This window comes from Dreissena polymorpha, chromosome 1 (genome assembly GCF_020536995.1).
Source record: "Dreissena polymorpha isolate Duluth1 chromosome 1, UMN_Dpol_1.0, whole genome shotgun sequence".
NCBI classification, from domain to species: Eukaryota; Metazoa; Mollusca; class Bivalvia; order Myida; family Dreissenidae; genus Dreissena; species Dreissena polymorpha.
This window is the reverse complement of record NC_068355.1, coordinates 190,608,547-190,635,731: the sequence shown is the minus strand read 5'-3', so window position 1 is coordinate 190,635,731 and position 27,185 is coordinate 190,608,547. Positions and strand designations below refer to the sequence as shown.

Below are 27,185 nucleotides of genomic sequence, written 5' to 3'. Positions count from 1 at the left end.
TTGCACTTACAGTCCTTGAAAACTGGATTTATACTGAGAAAAATAGATTAAACCATATAAGTGGAAAAAATGTGTTACAAAACAGCCTGTGTTGAGTTTACACAGTTGCATGATGGCCAATTTAAAAATTAAGATAGATGTTTTCATTAAACCAAACTTTTAAGCAAACTTAGGCACAATTTTAGCTTTAAGCCCAATTTTACATTAAGCCAATTTTTGCATTTAGCCTGATATTTTCCTAAGGCACACTTAAGGAATGTAAATTTCTAATTTCCATTTACAGCCACCTGGCAATGCGTCAGGTTCAGGATGCAGCAAAGCTCCTGGCTCGACGGTATGACCAGTCCAGCCTGCGCACTGCGGCCCACATTTCAATTATAGCCAATGACAAGCAGCAGGGGCTAATGTACACACAGCGCGTGGTACAGCAACACCTCCTGCAGAACGAGTGGGGTCTGGCCTATCAGTTCCTGGAGAAGAACAAGGAGTGGCAGGTGAGAATGGGGGTGGGCTAATGCAAATTAGCCTGGAGTTTCATCCAATCATGGGCAAGAACCCTTTTTAGCTGGCCACAAAGGGAATGTTGGGGGGGGCATATGTAAATATGGTTATTGTTTCATCCGCTCATTGCAGTACTTGGTCAAGAACAAGCATTGTCAGGTGGGGGCATTTGCAAATAAGGTTACTGTTTCATCCAATCAATGTAGTACTTGATCAAGAACAATGATTGGCTGGTGAGATGGGGGGGGTGGTGTCATATGCAAATTAGCTTGGTTAATCATGCAATCATTGTAGTTCTTGGTCAAGAACAACGAGTGGCAGGTGATAATGAGGGGCAGTCATATTCAAGTGTTCATGTGCATTCCCGCTGTCTGGTCAGGAGCTACTTTGTCCGCTTATGTAACCACAAAACTTTGATTGACAATGTAGCGTCTGACCAGACTGTGAAATGCATATATTAAAGACCAATTATGGCATGATGAAGCTCAAATTCTTCAATTTAAAGATTCTTTTTTCTCCTCATTGTCTACTGTATGACATTTTATCATCGCCATAAACCACTCCCTGGAAATTGCTGTCTGATTAGAAGGGATCCTATGAACTGCTCTTTTATGTGAAAAGAACATTACAGGCTTAATTTGCGATACAAGTGCATTGATTGGTTACATAACTCAATTTATTTGCATGTAGCTGCCATAGATATGTCTGCTATTGCAAAATAGTCCTCACAAAATCCAATCCATTAGTTACTCAATACACCCTTGTCAAAAAAGTGAGCAAAATCCGGTTATAACCCAGATTTAAACTGGGTTTAACCCTGCGGTATTGGCACCGAGCTAAAAGCGAGTCTTTTAAACACGCTTAAAGCCAACATAGTGGGTTTTTTAACCGTCTTAAGTGGGTTTAAAGTGAGTTTTCTTCAGCTGTGTTTAACTCTGTGGTATTTGCACTGTGCTAAAAGCAGGTTTTTTCAGACACGCTTTTAGCTTACCGACTGGGTTTTTTAGCTTACCGACTTGATTTTTTAGCTTACCGACTTGGTTTTTTCTGAGTTAAATCTTTGTTTAACTCCCTTTAAACCAACATAGTGGGTTTTTTAACCATCTTAAGTGGGTTTAAAGTGAGTATGATTTTCTACAAGTTGGGTTTTTGAGGTTTGTTAAACATGCTTAGACCAACTTCTGTCTGTGGAGTTGGTTTTAAGTGGGTAAATAGTGTGTTTAAAATGTGAGCTATAAGCAGGCTTAACACGGTTTTTAAGTGAGCGAAAAGTGAGCTGAAAGCAAGCCTTTCTTAGTTTTTTACAAAGTGAAAACATGCTTTTAACTCACTTTAGACCTAGTTATTAACAGTATTTTATCTGTGAAGAAAACATTTGTGGGTTTGGGTTAGTTGGTTTTTTGTGGGTTTTAACAGTGAGTTTTTTTTTTAGAAAGTAGGTTTTTTGTGAGCCATTTGTGGGATTTTGCAGTGTGAAAAAAAATAATTTTGGACTGATATGTTCTAGAAAAAATGTTTTTTTGTGAAGCAATTACAACAGTTCATTATAAGCCCCGTGTGGTTTAAAGGAAAAAAAAGACAATGTGTACGATATTATGTTTATATGACAAAAATAGTACACCGCAAAATAATACAAACATATAATTTTTACAGTACATTATACAATAATAGACATTTATGGAAGATTTAAAAGCAAAAGGTTAACCGCAGTGGACCTCTGCAGGGGAAGTATTTAGACCGCAGCTGCTGCAGAGACCTGGATCTCAGCTGTTGGAGGTACCTGAAGCGCAGCGGAATGAGGAACCTGGATTTCAGCGTATGGAGGGACCTTGACAGCATACGGTGGTGGGACCTGCACAGCAGCCACTGGCGAGACCTTGACTGCTAGGGGACCTGGACGGCAGCCAGTGCAGGGACCTAGACCTGATCTTGGCGGGTGGAGGGACCTGGAAAGCAGCTGGTAGAGAGACCTGGAAAGCAGGTGCTGGAGCGACATGTACCATTAATGCTGCTTGTGTCCTTCTCCTCTTGAGGATCTCTTACGCCAGTTGATCTGCAAAGGATTAATACCAAAACACTTTCAAAAGGGCAAGGCATTCTTCAAACATGTTAATTGGTTATGTTTTCTTTCCACTTAACTATGAAATATTGCTGTTATGGTAATCTTGTTGCTTTCATAATAATACATTTAAGTTATTTGCTTGTTGTTTTTGTTTGTTTATTTTTTAAATTTTAATCCCGTGATCATATGTGACTAAGCACTTTTCATCAATTTTTTAAAGAAATTGCGTTTGGTAGAAAATGCAGTTTTAAAATGTACCAAGATGCGTGGTCTCATTTGGCTGTGTGGACTGGTTGCATTTTAAATGCAATAACCTGTATAGTTTACCTCTTAACAAATCCAGCTTTTTGGTCAAGGACAGGGCGAGGTTTACCCACTCTTGTTCCCCTCAAGTTTGCCAGCTCGTGCAGGGTAAAAACCAGGTATAAAAGTCCATACATCAGGCAGGCGATGATGCACATTCTTTCCAAAGGATCTTTCCATCAATGTATATTTTGCCTCGTTGAAAGAGTTTAACCTTCAAAATTAAAATATATAAGTTCTAATTAAGTATGAGGGAAAGGAATCTGTTCAGTAATACCAGAAATAGCTATAAATAAAATTTAAGATGACAATAACCATGAAACACAACCAAAATTATTCACTGTACACAACATTTACGCTTTTTCATGTGTAAGTTTATCTATTTTTTGCTTCAAATTGTGTTGTTTTTCCTGTAAATTGCAAAACAATAACTTATCCATTTACATTTCCCAGTGACAATACATAAATATGATAATGATCATAATTAATTCAATAAACTTAATAAAAAAAGGGATAAAGAAATGACAATACAAACCTGTTAAAACTGTTCTTCAGTATTCCAAAAAAAAATAACAGGCAGTTCAACCTCCTTTCCCACCAACTTATTGTTGATTTCCACATTGTAGTAAAAAACACAATGTTTTCATCACACAATACCTCATGCTGACAGAATTTCAAGACATTTTACACTACCATTATAAGTCTTTCACTTCTTTATATTAATGTTGCTGAATTAAATTTAGCTCAATATTCAATTGCTGACACCAGCTTGTTTTTCAAAAGTTGTTGTTTTCAAAAAGATAACTCCTTGTGCAATAGCCAATCAAAAGCCTGTATTAAGCCAGCTTTTCACCCTGACTTGACCTTTGTAAGTCTCCAATAATACTCAAATAAAATTTCCCGCGGCTAGGTACAAATGAATACACTTCATTTATTCCATTGGCTGATTTGAGTATAACACCAGAACATTGGAAACATATCCGCGTCTTTGTAACACTGTTTTACTGCATGAAACAATTTTATCTCTAATGAAAAGGCTCAATAGATAGAACAGTTTTACAATCAATTTTCGACATAAATACTGTTTGTGCGTTCACCTTTTATTTTCAGAGAATTACCAGCGCAAAAGCGTTTATACTAAAGGCTATGTTGTCATATTTAGAACTTACTTGCATTGCATTTCAACCCGCGAGGTTTCTGGTCAATTCGCGGCCATTTGTGAAAGTCAGAGTTTATATACAGTTCATCGGCGGAGTTCGCAGAAGGGGTTGCGATCATTCAACACCGGTCTTACTGACAATACCGTAGTGACTGTAATGCATTGCATTCTAATCCGCAAGGTATCAAGGTCAGTTTGCGGTCAGTTGCAGAAATCTTTATATAAACGCCGTCTCGTAAACTTTGTGCACTTGAAGTCTGTTTTGATCAGAAAGATACTAAATAAAGATATTCGGCGATATTATTGTGGTATGTCAATCATCGATTTTTAATATGGTTTCAACATTTGCATAATAAGGACCAATTTTGATAAAATTAATTAGAAATTTTTATCCATTTAGACCAGTTTATTAAGCATGAGCACAATAATTCACTATACTATAATTATGCAATTAAATAAGATTCGAGTATTGCCGGCTGACCTATATGCACTCGTTTATTTTCATGTTTCTTGTGTTTTTCTATTCTGTAAATATAGATATCTGAGTAATAATATCACATAAAGCAAAATAAGACACGAAATCTGGCGCAACACCCCGTAATTGATTTGCTTATGATGTAGCTAAGAACTGCGCAGAAAAAAGGCATCCGCTACTTTTTATCTCATAGAGATAACTTTTGATCGTTCATAAACATCGACCACAATCAACGCCGTATATCTTTTTTAAAGATATTTCTTGTTAGGTATTGTCTTGTTATATAGATGACAGTTAATGTAACACAGGTCATGTTTGGCTTTTTATTATTTTATTTCAAATTAAGAAAATGGATATGATGGTATCATATGAAAATATCAAAATCTTGCATAACTTATATACAAAAATAAATAGATCATTTCCAAAATAATGTTTCCAATACCATAATTATTTAAATATGCAGATTTAACAAGTAAATACTTTTTTAAATAAATATAAACAATCATATAAGATTATTTTAAAATTTAAAAAAATAAAATAATTTTAAGACATAAAACAATCATAAGATATTGTTTATAATAAAAACAAACATAAAGAAAAAAATCAAAGTAAAACACAAACTCTTTCATGTATTATGTATAAAACTAAGCTTGACCATTGTTATAGTTTTTGTCAGTGATACTTGTTGTCCATCTGTGAACCTGTGATGTTCTGAAAGTGCCATTTTCATCCAATATTCCTTAAAAATTATGGGGAGCCCACAAATGTACAATAGGGACAAACAAGCTGTAAAAAAAGCCCCTTTACAATTGACTTGTATTATATATGGCTATAAACATCAAACAAAGACCTATTTGAAGAATTATTGTTTCATTGATGAGTTATATTAAGGAACAAAAGCCCAACTTAAAGACCAACTTATTGAAAAGTGTGTTAAAGTGAGTCTTTAAGCCTCGTTGCAGCTCTCAACTTATTTACAAAAAGACCAATTTAAACTCACTTAAACCTACTTCTGTTTAAAAAAAGAACAACTTCTGTTGTAAAAGACTCGCTTATAAAACAAAAAGACACACTTAAACACACATAAACCAACTCATAAATAAAAAGGCTCACTTTTGACACACAAAAAACCAACTTCTTACAGACAAAACTCGCTTAAACACACATCTTCTTAAAATAACCAACTTTAAACTCAGTTAAGCACAGTTTAGCGCACATAAAACTCGCTTTTAATATCAAAAACCAACTTCTGCTAAGTAAGACTCAGAAAAAACATAGTTTTATGTTGGTTTAAATGTGTTTTGGTATGAAAGTGGGTTATTTTTTGACAAGGGCAGAACCCTTCAAGCATAAAACAATTGTTGTGCTGAAAATGATGGCGCTTCAGAGAAATAACGACCTTACCACTTTATACTATGTGGGATTTCCATCCACAAAATAGGGAATTTTGTAATTAATTAAATGTCTTTAGTTTAAACCTATTTATATTTGTTAAACATTAATATTAGCTGGATTGCTTTAAAAGCTCAAAGCTTATTGAGAGCCTCTTGAGTGCATTTCCTGGCTTGGTGATGTCTTAAAACTATTTCCTTGTGGGAATCAAATTTGTGAATCTACCTGTCTATTTGGACACCATATTAACTTATCCATTTGAGCTGCATCACATGAAAATGGGCATCATGCCATATTTGGCCTGCATAGATCCTGACCATGATAGGTTTCATTGTCTTATTTGTGGTTGCAGAGGAATAAATGGAGCTACACTTTTCCTATATGTAATAAGGCCCATTTTTGCACTATGCCTTAATTGTCCTCTATTCTATCTTTCAAACTTTATCTTGGGTCTTCACAGTGAAATGTTTTAAACTAGAGCACTACAATGTTGTTGTTTGTAAATGACTCACATCATGCAAAAATGGATCTTAAGCCATATGTGGCCGTCATATCTCCAGACCAGGTGCTAATGAGACAATAAAACCTTGCAGACTATAATAGCAAACAGTGTAGCTACTGACCAGACTGTGCAAATGTGCATGCTTGTTTTGCCCCATATGTCATAAGACCCATTTTTGCATGATGTTGCTCATATAGAGATAAGTAGTTTAGCCTTAGAAAAAAATAATGCCCAGTTCCCATTTTTACAAAGCTCCTAAACTTTTGAAAATTCTTTTTTAGCTCAGCTGTTTTCGGGAAAAAAACAACAAGGTATTGTCATAGCCAGCTCGTCCACCGTCCGCGTTGTGAAAAACCTTAATATTGGCTCTAAAATCAATATGCTTTCACCTAAAACTTTGAAACTTCATATTTAGCTGCACCTTGATGAGTTCTACATGCCACACCCATTTTTGGGTCACTAGGTCAAAGGTCAAGGCCACTGTATCTCTAAAAATAAGAAAAATAAACACTTACCTTTCTTCCTTTTCTTCTGACAAGCTTTCATTTATTCAAAACTGCACCCACAGCCGAGCGTTGGCACCCGCTATGATGTGCTCTTGTTACATTTAAATGTTTCAAAGAAATAAATATTTAAATCATTTAGATTGTATCATTTTGTAAGAAGAAAACATTGAATGTTTAATAGAAAATTAGATCGTCGTAAATTTTCACTTCAATACAATTATATCTAAGATCTCTTAGGGCCATTATGAATAGTAACCACCCCTGATTTTACAAAGTTATTTATTTTGGAAACATATTGCTTTATGGAGTTCATTAATGAGTTCTAGCAATAAGCTGCTGAAATACAGAGGTCAATGCTTTCCATAGATTATTTAAACTGAGATATTGTATATGAAAGGATGAATATTTCAAAGAAAATTGCTTTTCAGTTAATGATAAGAATTTCTTCTTTTAAATTTCAGTTTATAATTTAGTTCCTGCTTTAATCATTACCAATACAAAATATATCAAACACTAAATATATGGCCTATAAATAACAGGGAAATGCATGTCTATTATGAGTGGAAAAGATAGGAGAAATTCTATGGCATCCTTTAACCCATTCTGTTAATGGATTTGCTAAAACTGGCACTGTAAATTAAATGCTAAATCTTAGTGTTCAGACTTTTAAAGCCCTTATTTTCACATAAATGTTTTTTTACTAAACACATTTTCATTATAAAAATTAAATTCAGATTGGTTCACCTGACTACACATGCTGAGTCTTGTCTGATTATAAGTGCATTTACATAATAAAAAAATATCTTGCTATTTTAAGTTCAAAATATGTTCGGTATTTGTTCGCAGTGGAAATTCTTATGGCAGTCAAGATTCCTTTATTCTGAATTGTTATTATAAATTTATTGTATTTCATAATTAAATTAAATTTGTGCAATTAATAGACAAAAATCAAATTTAATCAAAGGTCCTTAATGTGAAAAGGTCTTTTTTTCAATTGATATGTCCAAAATTAAATCCTTGAACAAAATGACATTACAGCTTTAATAAAGAAAAATAAAGCTTAACTCTTTCAGTGCTGGAACCGAATTTTGAAGGCCTTTGCAAACAGTTTGGATCCAGATGAGACACCACAGAATGTGGCATCTCATCAGAATCCAAACTGTTTGCTATTCTGATAGTATTCTTTGAAAAAATTCAAAGAAAATGCTAATTTTAGAAATTCAGCAGACAACATTTTAGCAGACGACAAATTTCCCAGCATGCAAAGGGTTAAAAGAAAAAATAGACTAAAACTAAGTCGATTGTACACAAGAGTAAAATATCTCAGAAGGTGAACATGCATAAAAATGTTGCTGGCATTGAAGCCCTCTTAGCCTAATGGCTGCTGGCACTTGACGGATCACCCAGCTATCTAGGTGGTAGACAGAGCTGATAAGTGAGTGATGATTCCATCCTTGACCCATTTTTGACTTGCAAGAGCACAATCTTGAATATCAGTATACCAGTTTATTTGATGGCATCTGAGTTATCAAGTATTTTATGAACAGGAATGCTAGAAAAGTAGAGAGATGGCAAAAGGAATGTGTTAAAGACATGAAAAACATTCTTGTCTGTGGATACAAATAAAGCTTACCCATAGAAATAGTTTTAATATTACATGCCATTTCAACTGTTATTTTTAGCTCACCTGTCACGAAGTGACACGGTGAGCTTATGTGATCGTACGATGTCCGTCATGCGTGCGTGTGTCCATCAACAATTAGTTTGTGTAGACAGTAGAGGTCACAGTTTTCATCCAATCTTGATGAAATTTGGTCAGAATGTTTATCTTGATGAAATCTGGGTCATCTGGGGTAAAAACTAGGTCACTAGGTCAAATAATAGAAAAACCTTGTGTAGACAATAGAGGTCGCAGTTTTCATTCAATCTTTATAAAATTTTGTCAGAATGTTTATCTTTATCAAAGCTGGATTGGGATTGTATTTGATTCATCTGGGGTCAGAAACTAGGTCACTAGGTCAAATCATAGTAAAACCTTCTGTAGACAAAAGAGGTCACAGTTTTCATCAGATCTTAATGAAATATGGTCAGAATGTTTGTCTTGTTAAAATCTGGGTTGGGATGGAATTTGGATCATCTAGGGTCAAAAACTAGGTCATTAGGTCAAAGTTTAAAAAAATAAATTGTGTAGACAGTAGAGGTCACAGTTTTTATTGTGGCAATGTTCAACCACTTTGTGATCTGGAAAACCCTCAAGTATTATTATTTTGTTAATCAAACATATTACACATATGTGTATCCCTTTTTCTATAAGAGTTATATTAAAATAATCCTATTTGGATTCTAACATTTAAAACACAGATCACAAAGTCTAAAGACTCCAACAAACCCATTGCAGTATATACTGAACAGTGGGTCTGGTAATGATGATGCCACATACAACAGTATGTGTGTTTTCACCATCTTTACTTATAAAATTTGGGCTATTCTTTCTCTCTCTCCTCCTTAAAAAACAAAGCAAACAATAGCATACAATAACAACATCATATTAATGATAATAATTAATAATAAGTACAGAAACATAATATAAACATAGTAATCTATAACTATAAAACAACTCAAGTTCTTTTGGATTAATTCATCCTTTTCTTTAATTTATATTTTTTGCATATAAACTATTATTGTTTACTTTTTGTTAAAGTGCAACGTCAGCCGTGGGAAAATTCTATTTATAAACGGATTGACCTACTTGCAATCCTTAATAAGAAATTTCGGCCAATCAGCACCATCGTTTTAAAAGTGCATCAACCAATAAAAACGCCGCTTTTTAACAGCGTAAGGCCCATCCATTGTAAAGTACTGCGTCTTTTTAACGCTTCTTATAAAGGTTAGATATTTTTAAACCAATAGATTTTTATTAAGGCACCGCACCAACACTGCAAAGTTTTCTATTTATATCAATGGTACAGCCCAGTAAAATCGGGCTGTCCATTTTATGGCTGTTTTCGACCTTTTTATGCAGAGTTTTATGTTAAGCAGTGTGCTGGGGCAATGGTTTTTAACCGAAGTCCCGAGGGTAAACAATCCCATTAGTTGGTCACAGTTTTCATCCAATCTTAATAAAATTTGGCCAGAATATTAATCTTGATGAAATCTGGGTTGAGATTGTAATTGGGTCATCTGGGGTCAAAAACTAGGTCACTAGGTCAAATCATAACAAAACCTTAAAAAATCATAACAATAGAGGTCATAGTTTTCATCTGATCTTAATGAAATATGGTCAGAATGTTTATCTTGATAATATCTGATTTTGGATCTTATATGGGTCATCTGGGGTCAAAAATTAGGTCACTGGGCCAATTCTAGTAAAACCTTGTGTAGATGGAAGAGGTCACAGCTTTCATCATGTCTTAGTTCAATTTTATCTGAATGTATTAATTGATGAAATCTGGCTTGGGATTGTATATCCTGGGTCATCTGAGGTCATAAAGTAGGTCATCTGGTCAAATCATAGTTAAACTTCATGTAGACAATAGAGGTCACAGTTTATCAGGTGAGCGATTCAGGGCCATCATGGTCCTCTTGTTTAGTGAAACTTCCATTTGTGAATGACCTGAGTCAGCATTGTTTTAGGTTATGATAAGTGAGTGTCCACATAGTAGAAGACAATTCTGTATGTCTAGTTAAATTAAGAAAGATTTGTCTGTTCTGTAGTCTATTACTGTTTAATTAAATTAATAACTATGCTGAGTCTTGTGGAGCATTTAAGCTGTATATCTGAGCAATAATGCATTTTCAGTCCTCATCTGACTTTGTTCTTCAAGGCATTCAATGTATGATTAGAGTCCTATCTGAAAGAGACTATGACAATCCAAAACTGATCATGTACTGCTGTTTGTAACGGGGTTTACATCAGAAACTAAACATTTAGCCTTATATAAGCTTAGTTTCAACCATTTTATTTAAGATTGATAGTGAACGTCTGGGCCTATGTAGACACTCTTCAGGCAATATCCAGGTGAAAACCAGTACTTGACTTCTGTGGTAAGGTTTTTAAGAACACTTTTGAGTGGTGTACAAACTGGGGACCATCCTGTTTGTAAGCTATACACTGTATCCCTTACACCAGTGTAACATCAAAGTTATATAAGCTTAGAAATGTTTGTTCATAGCCAATCAAAGACATGTGGTTTAACATTGCATCCATGTTTACAATTGTTGGATATTTAATTAAAAAAAACACAAATGAAGGCCATGTTGTAAAGGTTATCTTCATCATGCTGTAAAAAGCAACAGTTTTATGGGCAATTAACATTGTCCTGAAAGGCTCTTAACGGATTTAAATCAATGCAACTGCATTAAAATGTTATCATGCTAATTGATGGCCTTCATTATAGCTGAATGCCCTTGAAGCATTGTTAAAAAATGAGCTGTTATATGCAAATGCATAATTTAATTACAACCAGTGTTTCCTGTAAACATTGTCAGCATAAGGTTCATTTAATATTGTGTTTTTAGTGGTATTCCTATCTTGATAATGTCAATGTTTGAACATACATTTAATAAGAAATATTAATTGAGGTGCATCATGCAAAAAATGGGTCTTATGCATTATGCCCCCCAGCATAGCAATCCCACAGTGAGATCAAGTACTACTTCTGTTTCCTATTAAGTGACATCATGTTTCATGGTCTTATAAGGGGACATTATAGCTCCGGACTGGACTTTTCTTCAAACAAAACAAGAGAAACATTTTTTGTTCCATCTCTCCATAATGGCTCACCTAATAAGTAAGAAACCATGACAGGAGTGGTGTACAATAGCAGACAGCTGTCAATCCAGTGTATTTATGTCTGAATGCCCCAACTATTTCAGGTGTACCTGGCCACAAGCAGCATGCATGAGATGGTGAGCTGTGAGCTCACATCCCTGGGGCTTCTGCAAATTGAGCCTGCGCACTTCTCACACTGGGACCAGCGACCCAGCAACAAGAGTGCCCTGCCAGGTAAACAACCCCGTACTCTCTCATGTAGTTTAGGTTGCAGTCCATGAGGGGATTGATAATTATGCTGGTTGCTAAGTGGTGAATATTTAAGAGACCAGTATACAATCAGCAAGGGTATAGAGATGAGCTGCATTCTGGAAAAACTTGGTTAAATGCTTGTGGCACAGGCTTATCGGGGACAGGGACGACAGTTTTTGCCTAGACTGGATTTTCATATCGAAGAGGCTTCCTTAACATTAAAAATATCATAAAAACAGAAATTGTCATCCCTGATTTGCCTGTTCGAATTGCACAGGCTAATCTGGTTCCACACTTTTGGCACATGAATTAAGCTCCTGTTTTGCCGGAGTGCTGCTAAAATAGATTAGTTTGAATGTACTAGCTATAGTCAACAAATACACGTGTACAGTGTTGATACATTTTTCAGCCAGTGTATATCATTACATGTTTGTCTGTAATGACCAAATCTAAAAAAGATAGATCTATATCAGTATAAGTCTAGGTAGGAAAGAAGAAAAAAACTGCGCTTTAAAACGTATTTATTTTATTTATGTTGTGCGTAATTTATTATTTAGAAATGTAGTCTTTGAATGAAATTAGATTTTTTTTCTGAAAAATTACAGACCTAACTAATTTTAGTGGACACAATATCTCTCAGTTTAATAATCAGCCAAATCCACAGAAGTTGTTTGGTCCTTGCATAATCCAAACTGACATTCTAAACTTTTGCTTTGTCTAAGTGGAACTTTTTCCATCAATTAATCTCTCTGCACTTGCTGAAAATGTTTAGATTAAAAGGCAGTGGTAATGGATTAATTGCTGTTTAGTGGCCCTTGTAGAAAAAAAAATTCATTGTGTTGCAGGCTTTATGTGTTCTTTCAGGTTTGATAATTAGCTTTAGCCTAGAGGTGACATAACTGTTTTACAAATAGCTCTTGTTTCTTACAAGTTGGTTCATCAAGTTTTGATTAACAGGTCACATGGACAAAGTATCCAATCAGAATGCAGCTTTGAAATAGAAATGCCAATCGTTCATTTCTTTCCATTTGAAATAAAAATAAGCTACCATATTATATTTTACTGTAAGTTTTGAGACAATTATGGTTTTCATGTCCCAAAATTTAGATACCAAAAATATTCAAACAATACAGGTGACTGAAAATTTAGAGACAGGTATTTTATGTTTGTTTGTGAATTATTTTATTGTAATAAAAGCAATAAATCAAAGTGCAATAATTTTATGTTGTACTTTTCTTAATCTGCTTTGAAATAAATGCAACTTCTCACTTTTGCAATCTTTTACCTGAAAGGGTATAATCAAAGTGAAAACATAAGTCTTCCTTAAAACAATATCATTTGAAATGCTGTTGGGTGAAACCTTTGTTTATTACCAGTATACATTTTGCCCTATAACACAAATGTAATTATCCTTTTCCCCCAGGCATTCATCTGACAGGTTTTATGACCTTAATCCGGTTGTAAAAACCCCTGATGGGAGGGTCACCAGATAAGTGAAAACATGGACAGAAATCTGTGTGTTCGAAAATTTACAGTCACAAAAAAATAATTATACCCCCACAAACGAAGTTTAGGGGGGTATATAGGAGTGTGCTTGTCTGTCGGTCGTTCAGTATTAAGTGTCCACTCTCTATTTCAAGTTGTTTTCATCCGATCTTCACCAAACTTGGTTAGAAGTTGTATCTAGATGATGTCTAGGTCAAGTTTGAGTATGGGTCATTCCTGGTCAAAAACTAGCTCACGGGGTCACTAAGTGCGTTTTAAACATTCAGCATGTTGTCTGCTGTCTAATTCAAGTAGTCATCCAATCTGCGCCAAACTTGGTCAGAAGTTGTATCTAGATGATGTGTAGGTAGAGTTCGAACATGGGCCATGGCGGGTCAAAAACTAGGTCACGGGGTCACTTAGTGCGTTTTGAACATTGAGCATGGTGTCCGCTGTTTTATGTAAAGACAACATGCAAAATATTCTGTGTGGCATGTAAGGGGTATTCGTCACGTCTGTGACAAAGCTCTAGTTATTCTGGCTAAAAAATTGGCTGCCCGAAAACTTGAGTAATTACGGTATTAACTTTTGTCTGCTAATGATTTCTTTTATGGTTAAGAATATGTGCTTTTTTGAGTTCAAAAAAAAACATTTGGATAAAATCTTGATGAAATGTCTGGCTTTTAAATTGCTTTTGGTTGGAAATAGACACATGGTAGCTATTCAATGGCTTTGCTAATTAGAATGTTCCTGTTTTATAGGTTTAAGAACAGATATGGTTAATTTCCTGTTTGGAAACCACAACAACCGTTCACTAATTTGTTTATTAAAATGCCATACAATTTGAATTATAAAAAGTTCAAATTAAGTTATTTTTGCATTTAAGGTCTCTGTATAGCATTCCCAGAAGTGTCTCTTGTGTACGATTGATATGTTTAACCCATTTATGCCTAGCATCTAGAAAAAAGGCCTTTGCAAACAGCGTAGACCCAAATGAGACGCCGCATGATGCGTCTCATCAGGGTCTGCGCTGTTTGCTTAAAGGAATTTCTGTAAGAAATATTCTTAATATAGAAATAAATTTACTAGACATCTCTAGTTTTGTAAATGAATTGATCCAATTTAGAAGGATGAGAGAGTCCACTAGGCATAAATGTGTTAAACAATCGCAGACACGTTAGGCAAGGGTGTGGCAATAGCACTTGGAAATCTTGTCACATGGATGCAGTTCTAGATTTCAAGAACCTTACAAAACTATAAAACCCTTAAATATTTTTGCTCACTAGGTTAACCCTTTACCACTTAGAAAAGTATTTTGACACATTTTTAGTCTTTTAGAAATTTACATTTTATTAAAGACCTTTCTTACTAGATTCAAATTTTAAAGGCTTCATTTCCAACCCTTAGATACTGATGAGAAACAAACAGCATAAAACCTGAACAGACTGTGAGTTACTCGCAGGCTGTTCTGGTTTTATGCTGTTCGCACATAGCTATTATCACTTTGCCTCTGAGATGGAAAGGGTTAACAAACTGTGAAGATTTGTGGTTATTGTCAGACATCATAATATCAATATAAGGGAATGCATGGTGTAACAAAAATAACCAAAAGAAAATTACAACACCTGACTTGGTAGCCATGTGTTATAAAGTTCATGAAATCCTTGCCATGAACAAACAAGTCTGGTACTTTAATAATCAAAGTGCTGAAGGCACTGAAGTTGTTCGCTATTGCATAATTTAAGACGCAAGTCATTTTTATGCCCCCGGATCAAATGATCGGGGGTATATTGTTTTTGGCCTGTCTGTCTGTCTGTCTTTCTGTCTGTCTGTATGTCTGTCATTCCGTCGTTCTGTCCCAAAACTTTAACCTTACAGTAAAGTTTTGCAATAACTTTTGACATATTGAACATAGCAACTTGATATTTGGCATGCATGTGTATCTCATGGAGCTGCACATTTTGAGTGGTGAAAGGTCAAGGTCATCCTTCAAGGTCAACAACTCTGACCTAATCATAGGTATAGAGCACTATAATGCGCTTTTTTGGCGTAGCTATTTTACCCAGCTTTTCACCTAAAATGACTTTTACATAACGCCAGCAGACACACGTGAATATTTCATAGGCTGATTCGAGATAAAACCTCTGAATTTTGGCTACATCACCATGTCTGTGCTCAGCGCAAAGGATGTAGCACTGTTCAGTGTAAGGAATTCCGGACTACTCTCTGTATGTTCAAACGACACAAATTGTGGCCCAGTTACAATTACGTGTTAAAACCCATCTCGCAGAATTTCAGGGTCAGTACTCGTTCACTAAATCGTCCGGGGAATATATAATTTACTATCGATAAACCCAGTTTTGCTTTCAAGATGAGAAAACAAATATTACCAAAATAGTATAGTTGCACAATAAGAGGAAAATCGTTTAATTATCCAACCACAATGTTTGCCCTACTCAGTCAGCACGTCTGGAAATTGTTCCTGGACGCCTTGACAGGCTGCCCTTATTAACAAGTTTGCTATTTTGAATTTTGTATCGAAAAGCATTGTTCTAAAATGTGCCATTTACAATTCGCAATGAGATTTTTAATGACCCTCATCATGCGAAAATGGGTCTTATTCGATATGTGTCCATCATATATATAGCCCATTCAGCCTGCACATCTCTTAGTCTGGTCAGGAGATACATAATGAGACCATAACACATAGAGTAATTTTATAGCGAACAGCATCGCCTCTTTCCAGACTGCGTAAATGCACATGTTGGGTTTCAGATATGCTGGCTGAAACGCGTAAGAACCCATTTTCGCATGACACGGCTATGAAAGTGTGATTTAAATGTGTCGAAAGAAAACTGCGTTTAAATCAAATATTCGCATACATTATATTTCTATAGTGAAGAAATATACTCATAATAAGGCATGTGGGGACACATATGATGTGCACTTCCGTAGTATAATTTTTATCTACTTACACTAATTTGTGTTTTGACAATAATACACATTTCATGCTGTGAATATGCGACTTACAAGTGAAAAAAAACAATAGTTAAACTTTTGTGAAACCATTTATTTTCGTCGGCACAAAATTTCGACCTTTTCATAAAAATGACTATTTCGTCCGCTCTTAAATTCGTCCATTTCTGGTTTTGAAAAAAAAACAAAAAACGTCCGATCTGTTTGTAATACATGTAATACGCGGTTGCGAAAAAATCGTGCTGGGGAAAGAGAGGTGACACTTGGTAGTCACTTGCAGGAGGTGGGCCTTGTTTGGCATATGCCAATTAACAAGCTTGTATTTTAGGTGATAGTAACTGTCCCTTATTATTTAATGTCATTGACACGTTCTTTGTAATGATTAGTGGATAAGTGGGACTGAATAATCGTTGACGAGTGTTTTAAACAACGAAGCCAATTAGTCTTTTTCCATTACTATCACGGTCAAACTGATAACAATCTTACCTTTATCGGCATCAATAAGAGAAGGTGCGAACATTATGGGTTATAATTAGCGTAAGCAAATTATTTTGGTCATATTTCATTAAAGTTTCAAGCGTTTTGCATTGTAAATATTTGATCATTTTAAGTACAATAGTTTGTCTGAAATGTCACTGTTAATGTGACAAATAAAACAAAATTAACATTTGTGCATTTTTCATGAGTATGGTATTTAGTCTTAATGACCTTAGTTTCATTAAAATTTGGTCAATGCAGTTATCAAACTTGTTCTATTATACAAAAGAGGATCTAGTTTGTTAAGTGTTTTTTTTTCTGAATGGAACGCTGCATTTATTGATAAGGCCACGACTTTTATATTTCTTGGTTTACAAAACCGCCGACCCTAATTTTTGGAAAATGGGAAAAAAAATAAAATCGGAAAATCGTCTTTTTTTTATATATTTTATTCCCGACCGCACTGAAAAACGAGCGAAACGAGAAAAAAAAAAACGATCCGGTTTGAGTACGGTTGCGATTAAAATCAAGTAAGTACAATCAACGATTGGTTCACATATATTACAGAGATCGGGATATTTTTCAATGTGACACAGTATGTACAAGTCCTTTTATGGGCACTTCTCAAAATTTATTTAATTACAGACAATAGGAAAATCAGCGTCAGTAAAATGTCGACCGCTTCAAAATTTATTTCCGAGTCTGTGACGCAACTATATTGCTTAACATGTTTATTATATTAAACAAACCCGATATTATAATAGATAAAAAAGTATTACCTTGCAATTTGATAATTAGTATAAATAATCCAATAAAACACTGCCATTATTTACGATATATGTGTTTATGAATTTTGTAAACACGTCCGCCATAGTTTATAGGAACTGTACAGAAAGTTTGGAAATCGGAACAAATCGGTATATCTCGGAAAATCATTGATAAATGTATTTGTCGTTTTAATGCTTAGGGCCGAGTAATTTCGGCAAAGCGGAACTCAACTTGCGTAAAATACTAGCTCAATTAACCGTTAAACTCCGCCTCCGTTCTCTGCAAAAGATTCGAAGGCGGAGCTTTGCACGTGCTATTATTAAATTGGAGGATTGCAATTGAGAAACAAACGCACGATTGGTTCGGCATGTTGATTGCTAGACAAAGGAAGCCAATTTTGTCGGCGCGAAATTTGTCGCTTTATTGCTTCAGACAGCAAGCGGCTTTCCTTTGATGACGTCAAACTGTCAATTCACAAAGACTGCACATTTTCGGAAGACTTTAACTGGCTTCTTGTTTACAATTCCAGTAAAAACACTTGCTAACATTAAACTTTGGATTAAAGGGGCCTTTTCACAGATTTTGGCATTTTTTTAACTTATTCATTAAATGCTTTATATTGATAAATGTAAACATTGGATCATAAAAGCTCCAGTAAAAAATCAAGAAAAAAATTAAAAAAAGGAAAAGAACATTGCCCGGAGCAGGTTTCGAACCAGTGACCCCTGGAGTCCTGAAGTAAAAACGCTTTAGCCTACTGAGCTATTCCGCCGAGTACACATTCGTGACGTATTTTATACCTTATATAAGCAATCTTCGTAGTTTCACAAAATTTAACGACAAAAACAGAACTCTCCAAATTATTCAATCGTTTCGCGTTGCAACGCTTTATAATTTTTAGGTTTTAAAATCGTCAAAAGATGTCTATAATGGCTATATTAGAGCATGGTTAATGTTCAGTATTACTGTTTCCTCACAAATATCATAACTAAAACGAAAACTTACGAATCTGAATCAACTTTTTTCAATGTTGTCAATTTACCAAAGCGTGAAAAGATCCCTTTAAATTATCAAAATAAAGCAAAAGTCAAGTTGACAAATATGATTGTATTAATTCGCGTCAGTTCAAATAAGACGTTTTGCGTTGTAAATCAAAGAGTTTTCATGACAACAACAACTTTAACAAACATTACCGCGACGACGCGGGGATCGATCTACCTCGATTTTTTTTCATGGACGATGTCATAAGTCCAATAAGAGCAAACACATACATATATAGATGTGTTTCATTGCATAATTTTGATTTTTCGTCTCTGTGTTAAGGTTATAAAAGATATGATGTCTTTGTTCTGATGTTATTAGTATTAACTTATTTTTCCAATAATTTTTTTTTTTTTTTTTTTTCGACCGCCCGATGGACCATTTTCCAAATAATTTTTGTAAACCAATAAAAAAAAAAGTCGTGGCCTAAACAACAGTATTAAATCTATAAAAAAAATGTTTTTGTTATAAAAAAAACAAAGGTACGGGTTTTTATGTATATGTACAAAAATAGTAGATGCAGTTAAAAGCAAACACAAATCAAAATGTTCTTTATTAATTTGTAACAAAGCGCAGAATATATTTCAGTCAGGTGTTGATCACACATCGTCATATTTTAATTGCGTTTAATAGTATTGTCTTTAATCCGGATTCGCCGCGTGTAGGCTGTATAATCTGCAACACCCCTGAAAAACACAATACACACAATGGGTAATAAAGTTGTTAACAATTAGCGCTTATCAACACTATTATACCTAAACGAAGTCGACGCATTCGATACAGCCTTATTGCATTCGCGTTTTACAGGAAATGTCAGTTGTCAGTACACTCTATAATAAACACCCCTTTGTGTCAAAACCGGATTTAACTTGAGTATGAATAGTCGACTGTTTCATGTTCTGCGTATCAATACCATCTGTGTATCTGTATTATAAGTATACCGGTCAACAAACAAGGTGTTTCCGCATATGGGTATTCGGACGTTCAAAAAATTGACCTACGGTTTAGCGTTCATGCCGTCGAACGCATTAAGAAATATATCTCGTTTTTTTTTCCCTATTTCTTTATTTGCAAAAAATACTAGTGGCTTATAACTTACCTTGCAATCTTTTTTTCTCGCATTTTGCGAGTGTGCGAGTGTTAATTTCGAGCCCTGTGTATATGCGTGGATTACGCTGGATTTAAATGCCTCATGCCTATGGTAAATCATTCTTATTTGTTTCAAATATGGGACATGATTGTTCGTTAGGATCTTGAATTCGTCCATCGGTCGAAGGACACAAAAAGGCGAAAATTAATGTCGGACGAATAATAATGGTTTCACAGTATTTAGAAGCGTAAATTGCAAACTTGATTTCAAAGTCAGCATTTACGCCGACTACCTTTTTATGCCCCCTTTCGAAGAAAAGTGGGTATATAGTTTTCGCACTGTCCGTCAGTCTGTCACACTGTTCGTGTCCCCTCTCTAATTCAAATAGTTTTCATCCGATCTTTACAGAACTTGGTCAGAAGTTGTATCTAGACAATATCTAGGTCAAGTTCGAATATGGGTTATGCCGGGTCAAAAACTAGGTCATGGGGTCGCTTAGTGCATTTCAAGGATATAGCATGGTGTCCGCTCTCTAATTGAAGTAGTTTTCATCTGATCTTTTCCAAACTTGGTCAGAAGTTGTATCAAGACAATGTCTAGGTCAAGTTCGAATATGGGTCATGCCGGGTCAAAAACTAGGTCATGAGGTCACTTTGTGCATTTCAATAACTTCTATCAAAGCGTTTATTGGGGACATATGTCATCCTATGGAGACAGCTCTTATTAAAAGATATTTCTTGTTATATTTAGTTGTTTTTTAATATTCGGTTTTAGCGATTATAAAGCATTTTTGAGGTTGTCTATAGTATACCTGTAGTAATTGGTGAACTCATGTTCAACGTTTTATAAATTGAGAATATAAACAAGTGTAACTTTATACTATTGCGTTGTTTTCCCGAATCTATTAATAGCCTCAGATTATGAATGACCTGTACTACGTCATTAAGACACAGCAGATAGTGGACTATTTTAATCATTCATAAATAATTTCTTCCGCGACAAGTATAATACAAACATTGTTTTTTTATTATTTTCTATATAAGCTCCGTTCAAAAATATTCCATTTAACACTATATTCACATAATGTTTCAATTTGTGAATGAATATAGTTGGAAAACTCAAACCTCTTGCATAAATTATACAACTCTTTTTCGCGCGGATATGGCAGGTGTGGTGGGTAGTAGGCTTTCCGTAAATAAGCCAAACTAACTTGAAATTCTCAGTAACAACATTAGCTGTTCGCTACGCAAACAACTAAAAACCACCATAGAATCTGCCTCTGAGCTATGATATTTCCGAGAAACTTCAGCCATTTGTAAAATAAAAAAGGAAATCAGTTTATTGTCTGTGTACTTTAAAAAAATGATGTATCACTTTAATAAGAAACATATTGTATGTGAATTGTGTAAGCTTTATAATATATTTTATTGCCAAATACATGTGCAGTTACCTGATGTGTGGTTATGGATGACAACTGAAAACTACATTTAGTGCTAAATTGATGGGCTTTGAAGGTCAGGTCCTGAAACCTAAGTGTGATTGTCACAGTATAAGTATAAAGTTCACTTAATGTATGCTTCATTAACAAAATTTTGTGGTAAACATTTTCCTGAGGCAACTAGAGTGTGAAAAGGTTTGTTAGTCTATTGGCTTTAGCCAATGTACTTTATAACTGCAAATGGAAAGGATGTCTTGTCCTTTGAGTGTAAAAATACAGTAAAAATGCAAGAGTGTATTAGGATGTTGGCAGACAAAATAGATAAGATAATTAGCATGGAATTTTCTAAATCTTACATTTTTTCACTTAGAAACTTTTTTTTTCAAAGATTTTCTTTAGAGAATTTTTCTAACACCATTTTATGTGAATTTTTCTAAGAACATTTTTAGTGTAAAAATGTTCTTAGAAAATTAAAAAAATCTTTTGTAAAAACAATTCTTTTGTTGGCAAAAGCTAGATAAGTTTTCTATACAGAAGGGGTAATCATGTTTTATATCCTTTATTAATTGTAATTATATTTTAAATGCTGCTCACCATGCCATGTCAGCAAAAAAGTTACTAGCATTGATTTCATATTAATATTTGCTCAATATTTCAACTTTACTGGCTGTGAAATTTCTTGGCAGGATGAACTAATAACTAAGAACATTTGCAAGGAGTAAAGTTGAGATATAAAGCATATTTTTATAGGAAATAAACACTCATCACCTTTTTTACTGACATGGCTGGAATTCGAGCGTCATTTTAAAATTAAACAACAGTAATAAAGGATATAAAACGTTGGAAAACATCTGACTCAGCATGAAAGTCCAACTTGACTATCACATGATATATAGTCTCTAGGTTTGGCTTGGGAATATAAAAGTTTGGGTGGTACTGTGGAAGCACTTCCCCTTACAGATCAAGAAGACACGGGTTTGAATACCAGCGACGTCAATTTTTTTCAAACTTGTTTTCTTTCTAGAAAAATTATATAAGTCTATTAAAAACATTAAAGGTTTATAATATCTAATGACATTTGAAAAAGAGGCCAAAATCTGTTAACAATTCCATTAAAAACATGGATAAGAACAAGATTTGGATTATATTATCGTAGTTCCACAACTTAATTCATATATGCCATCATTCAAATGAATCTAATAAAGAAGTTTCTTACATTTTTTGATAACTTTGTTCATACTGAGTTAGTTATGTGTTTTTAACGAGTGAATCTTGTTGTATTTGATTTTGAGATCACAATCATATTTTTTCAATGTATTTATTAATGGGGTACGTTACTTTTAAAAGTTTAAAAGGATAAATAATTATCTTGTTTCTTGCAGAAGACTTCAAGGTTTTTAAGCGCTGTAATATCGTTAAACTTGGAGATGGCAAACATTTACCTTGCGATTTTTGGCGGCAAGAGAGGGGTTCAAACTATAGTATTTTGATATTAACCCATTTATGCCTAGCGTCTAGAAAAAAGGCATTGGCAAACAGCGTAGACCAGATGAGACGCTGCATCATGTGGCGTCTCATCAGGGTCTTTGCTGTTTGCTTAAAGGAATTTCTGTAAGAAATATTCTTAATATAGAAATAAATATACTAGACATCCTTAATTTGGAAATAAATTGATCCAATTTAGAAGGACGGAAGAGTCCACTAGGCTTAAATGGGTTAATCTGCTGATTATTTGAAATTATTTAAATAAGGATTGAAAACTTCAGAATGTGTGCTCCAAAAAACAGAATGCGTGTAATATTTTGTATATTTTTGTGTATCAAAGTCTATACATATAACACAACAACAACAGAATTGTTCATTTCTGCTTAAATGAAATTGAAGCGATCGTAACAGTATAATGAATAGTGACAATCAAGACAAGAATCTTGTAATTTACTTGCTCTCAAAATACCAAGCTCCCTTAATACAAATATATTATTTTCCTATTGATAAAGGATGGTATGCAATATTTCACCACTTCATGTTTCATTTATTTGTACCTATCATAAAAATAATTATTAGATTTTCATTCAGTCAACTGTTCTTTAAACATTTTCTTCAGCAGAAACTTTCCTGTATCTTGCCAATGAACTGTCAACGCTGTTGGTGCTCTTGTCTTAATCTAGAATGTTAACCTGCAGCTGATTCAATTTGAGATGTTTTGAACATCATGTCATGTTCCTTTATCAGTTATCCTTTATTGGCACAAATTTATCACACTGTTATCTGAACACGCATCCTGATTTGCCTTTGATTTCAAGGTCTTTCCTCTGGTATTGATTGTGATATATTGGAACGATTAATTACAATTACAATAAATTACAATTTTTGTAGAAAGAAAACAAGTAATTTATTAAGATGTCTTTACAACAACACAACAATCAATCAAAGTATTGAACATTAAGTGTACATAGAGTTGCTTTTAAAGTTGCATACTATATGAAATGGAATCAATATAACAATTCTTAATTGGCTAATGTTAAATAAATATGTGATTGTCAAATTATTTGTTTATTCAATTATATAGAATAGTTATTTATTGAAAAGAAGCATACAATTAAAAATGCATTCAATTTGATATGTTTAAAGGATTACTGAGGTCCCTTAGCGAATGGTTTATATTAAGTGCTATTGTAGGGTTTAACTTTTCTGGTCATTAGTTTTGCAATACTGTTAACTCTTTAAGTGCTGGAATCAAATTTTGAAGGCCTTTGCAAACAGTTTGGATCCAGATGAGACGCCACAGAATGTGGCGTCTCATCAGGATCCAAACTGCTTGCTATTCTGATAGTATTCTTTGATTTTTTTTAAAGAAAATGCTAATTTTAGAAATTCAGCAGACGACATTTAAGCAGACAACAAATTTCCCAGCATGCAAAGGGTTTACTGTTTCCAGTGGTCTGATTTCTATGAAAGCTGAACTTTCCATAAGAATAAAACCATGTTAAACAAACAAGTTTAATGTTACATGAACTATACTGGGATTTCACTTTGTGTCAAGCCTCATTGTATTACAAAACATCCAAAGAAATTAAAATTGTGTCTGTAGAGAACAACACATCAATGTCTGGTTGTAGTCAGTTTGTCTAGGTTAAGCATTAAAACTAAGCAAACGTTAAAAAGAGACCTTTGAAAAGTGTTATTCTATTAGAGCATTGTTTTTATGGCTCCCTTCGAAGAAGAGGGGGTATATTGCTTTGCACATGAAGGTCTGTTGGTCGGTCTGTCGGTCGGTCCGTCCACCAGGTGGTTTCCAGATGATAACTCAAGAACGCTTGGGCCTAGGATCATGAAACTTCATAGGTACATTGATCATGACTCCCAGATGACCCCTATTGATTTTGAGGTCACTAGGTCAAAGGTCAAGGTCACGGTGACCCAAAATAGTAAAATGGTTTTTGGATGATAACTTAAGAACGCATACGCGGCCAACAGGGCGAACTCTGAACAATATAACTGAAGCAACTGGTCTGTAATCCTAACTCTATAATTATGAGTCCAATGAAACATCATCATTTGAGTAAAATAAAGTGGATCAGTAAAAATATCAGAATACCAGATTTTTTTGTATATTTTGTATATTAAATATTGTGTTAATGTTTGATTTTGTTGATTAATATAAATATAAGCAGGACAGGGGAGGTAATACACTATTATATCTTTCTTATATACAGGGGAAACAAATGCAATAAGTTTAAATTTCATGTTTAATAAATAGAGGATATTTGTTCATGTCAGTGTGAGATCATTTGTTATTTTTTCATTGTCCCTTGACATATTGCTTTTATATTTTGCATACTTGTTTACCAACATCACCCCAACCTATATTACCCCCCCCCAACCTCACCCCCCCAATTTTTTTTTAAACATCTAATAAATTACCACACCCCACATTATACCCCCCTCTCACCCCTCCTACCCCCCCCCCCCCAAACCCCCTCCCCCCCCAAAAAAAAACAAAAAATAAATAATTTTCAAACATAAATTACCACACCCCACATTATACCCTCTCTCACCCCCACCCCCCCACCCCATCCCCCACCCCCCAAAATTTAGTTTTTTTGTTTTTTAAACATCTAATTAATTACCACACCCCACATTATACCCCCCTCTCACTCCCCCCTACCCCCCACCAATTTTTTTTTTAAACACCTTATAAATTACCACACCCCACATTATACCCCCCTCTCACCCCCCTACCTCCCCCTCCCAACCCCCCCCCCCCCCCCAAAAAAAAATTTTTTTTTTATTTTTTTTATTTTTTTAAAAGATCGTCTAATAAATTATTGAATATGAACAATTTCCCCATGATGGCTTAGGTTATACTGTCAAGCACTCGAATAGTCGAGCGCGCTGTCCTCTGACAGCTCTTGTTAGGTCACAAAGTCAAAGGTCAAGGTCACAGTGACTCGAAATAGTTAAATGGTTTCCGGATGATAACTCAAGAATGCTTACACCTAGGATCATGAAACTTCATAGGTACATTGATTATGACTGGCAGATGACCCCTATTGATTTTCAGGTCATTAGGTCAAAGGTCAAGGTCACAGTGACTTGAAAGAGTACAATGGTTTCTGGATGATATCTTACATTAGGTCAAAGGTCAAGGTCACAGTGACAAAAAACGTATTCACACAATGACTGCCACTACAACTGACAGCCCATATGGGGGGGCATGCATGTTTTACAAACAGCCCTTGTTTCTTAATTAATTGGGTATCCTGTATATTCATAAGTATTTAGAAATCTTACCACCGAATAGAAAATAATAATGATCATGATAATTGAAACCATTGTTGTCATTATTAATGGAGTTATTATTCTTTGCATAATTATAGTTCATTAGAAATTATTCTTTGTTTGGATGGATGCATAATTTTATGTTCTTCCAAGTTTTTAAATGTGACTGTTGTGATCATTATAATAATGAATGGGGCAAACGCCTGTACAAATTATAAGAGCGATATTTACTGATATATTTGCATTTTGCATGTCTGTTTAGAAAAAGACAATAACACCGATGTTTGTATATATTGAATAAATGTGTAAGCTATTATTATGCAATATACGATTTACATTGATCTATTAATAGATCTCATCCTGGATCCTGGTGATGTGGACAGCATGTCGCCATGGCAACTGCACTTGATTGAAGGTCACACATTCCCACACCACATTCTGCGCACCTGGTACCGCCACTTTGATGTCTGCATGGACACCACAAGTGTAGAGGACATGTACAAGACACTGTGTCTGCTGCATGCTGGGAGACAGGCACAGGTGGAGCAGGCACAGGTAAGGGGCTGGGAAGATGACCCTGACATTAAGGCCTGGAGGATGACCTTGTCATTTGGGCCAGGAGGATGATCTTGACATTGGGGCCTGGAGGATGACCTTGACATTGGGGTCATGAGGATGACGTTGTAATTGGGGCCAGGAGGATGATCTTAACAAAGGTACCAGGAAGATTACCTTGACATTGGGGCCAGAAGCATGACCTTGACATTAGGACCAGGAGGATGATCTTGGAGTTTGGGCAAGGAGGATGCCCTTGACTTGGGGACACATATAGTTAAGGGGGGAATAGAGGATGGCATTGACATTGAAGCTCATAATCTCTACTCTATGAAATGCTGTGTTACATGCTCATACCATGTGGCTACCTTGACAATCAAGGTCATGTTTTGATGTTAAAATAAGGACTTAACTGCAAAATATGGCTTTTTAGCTCCATTACTTTACAATGCAAAGTCATTAAGGAGGGGGGTGGGGGGGGGCAATTAATCACATACAGTGAAAGCTGTAGTTTCTTCTGAAATTATCCCCTTGAAAATTGAAACCTGTCTTTATGGAAGATTGTCAGAATCTGGCAGATCATTCGTTTTTAGCTCTACTGGCCTAAGGCCTGAAGAGCTTATGTCATGGCGTGGTTTCCATCGTCCATG

At 34.9% G+C, this 27,185-nt stretch overlaps 1 protein-coding gene across 1 annotated transcript in view; it reads left to right on the top strand.

Annotated features, from left to right (window-relative positions):
• The window catches only part of LOC127864326 (gem-associated protein 5-like), a 216,700-nt gene extending 189,878 nt beyond the window's left edge, over nt 1–26,822 (top strand). The window contains exons 22-24 of the mRNA XM_052403980.1: nt 284–494; nt 11,776–11,905; nt 26,333–26,822. Of these exons, the coding sequence (XP_052259940.1) occupies nt 284–494; nt 11,776–11,905; nt 26,333–26,607 (616 nt within the window). The 3' untranslated portion in view covers nt 26,608–26,822. The remainder of the gene's footprint in view (nt 1–283; nt 495–11,775; nt 11,906–26,332) is intronic.
• The last annotated feature ends 363 nt before the right edge of the window (nt 26,823–27,185 follow it).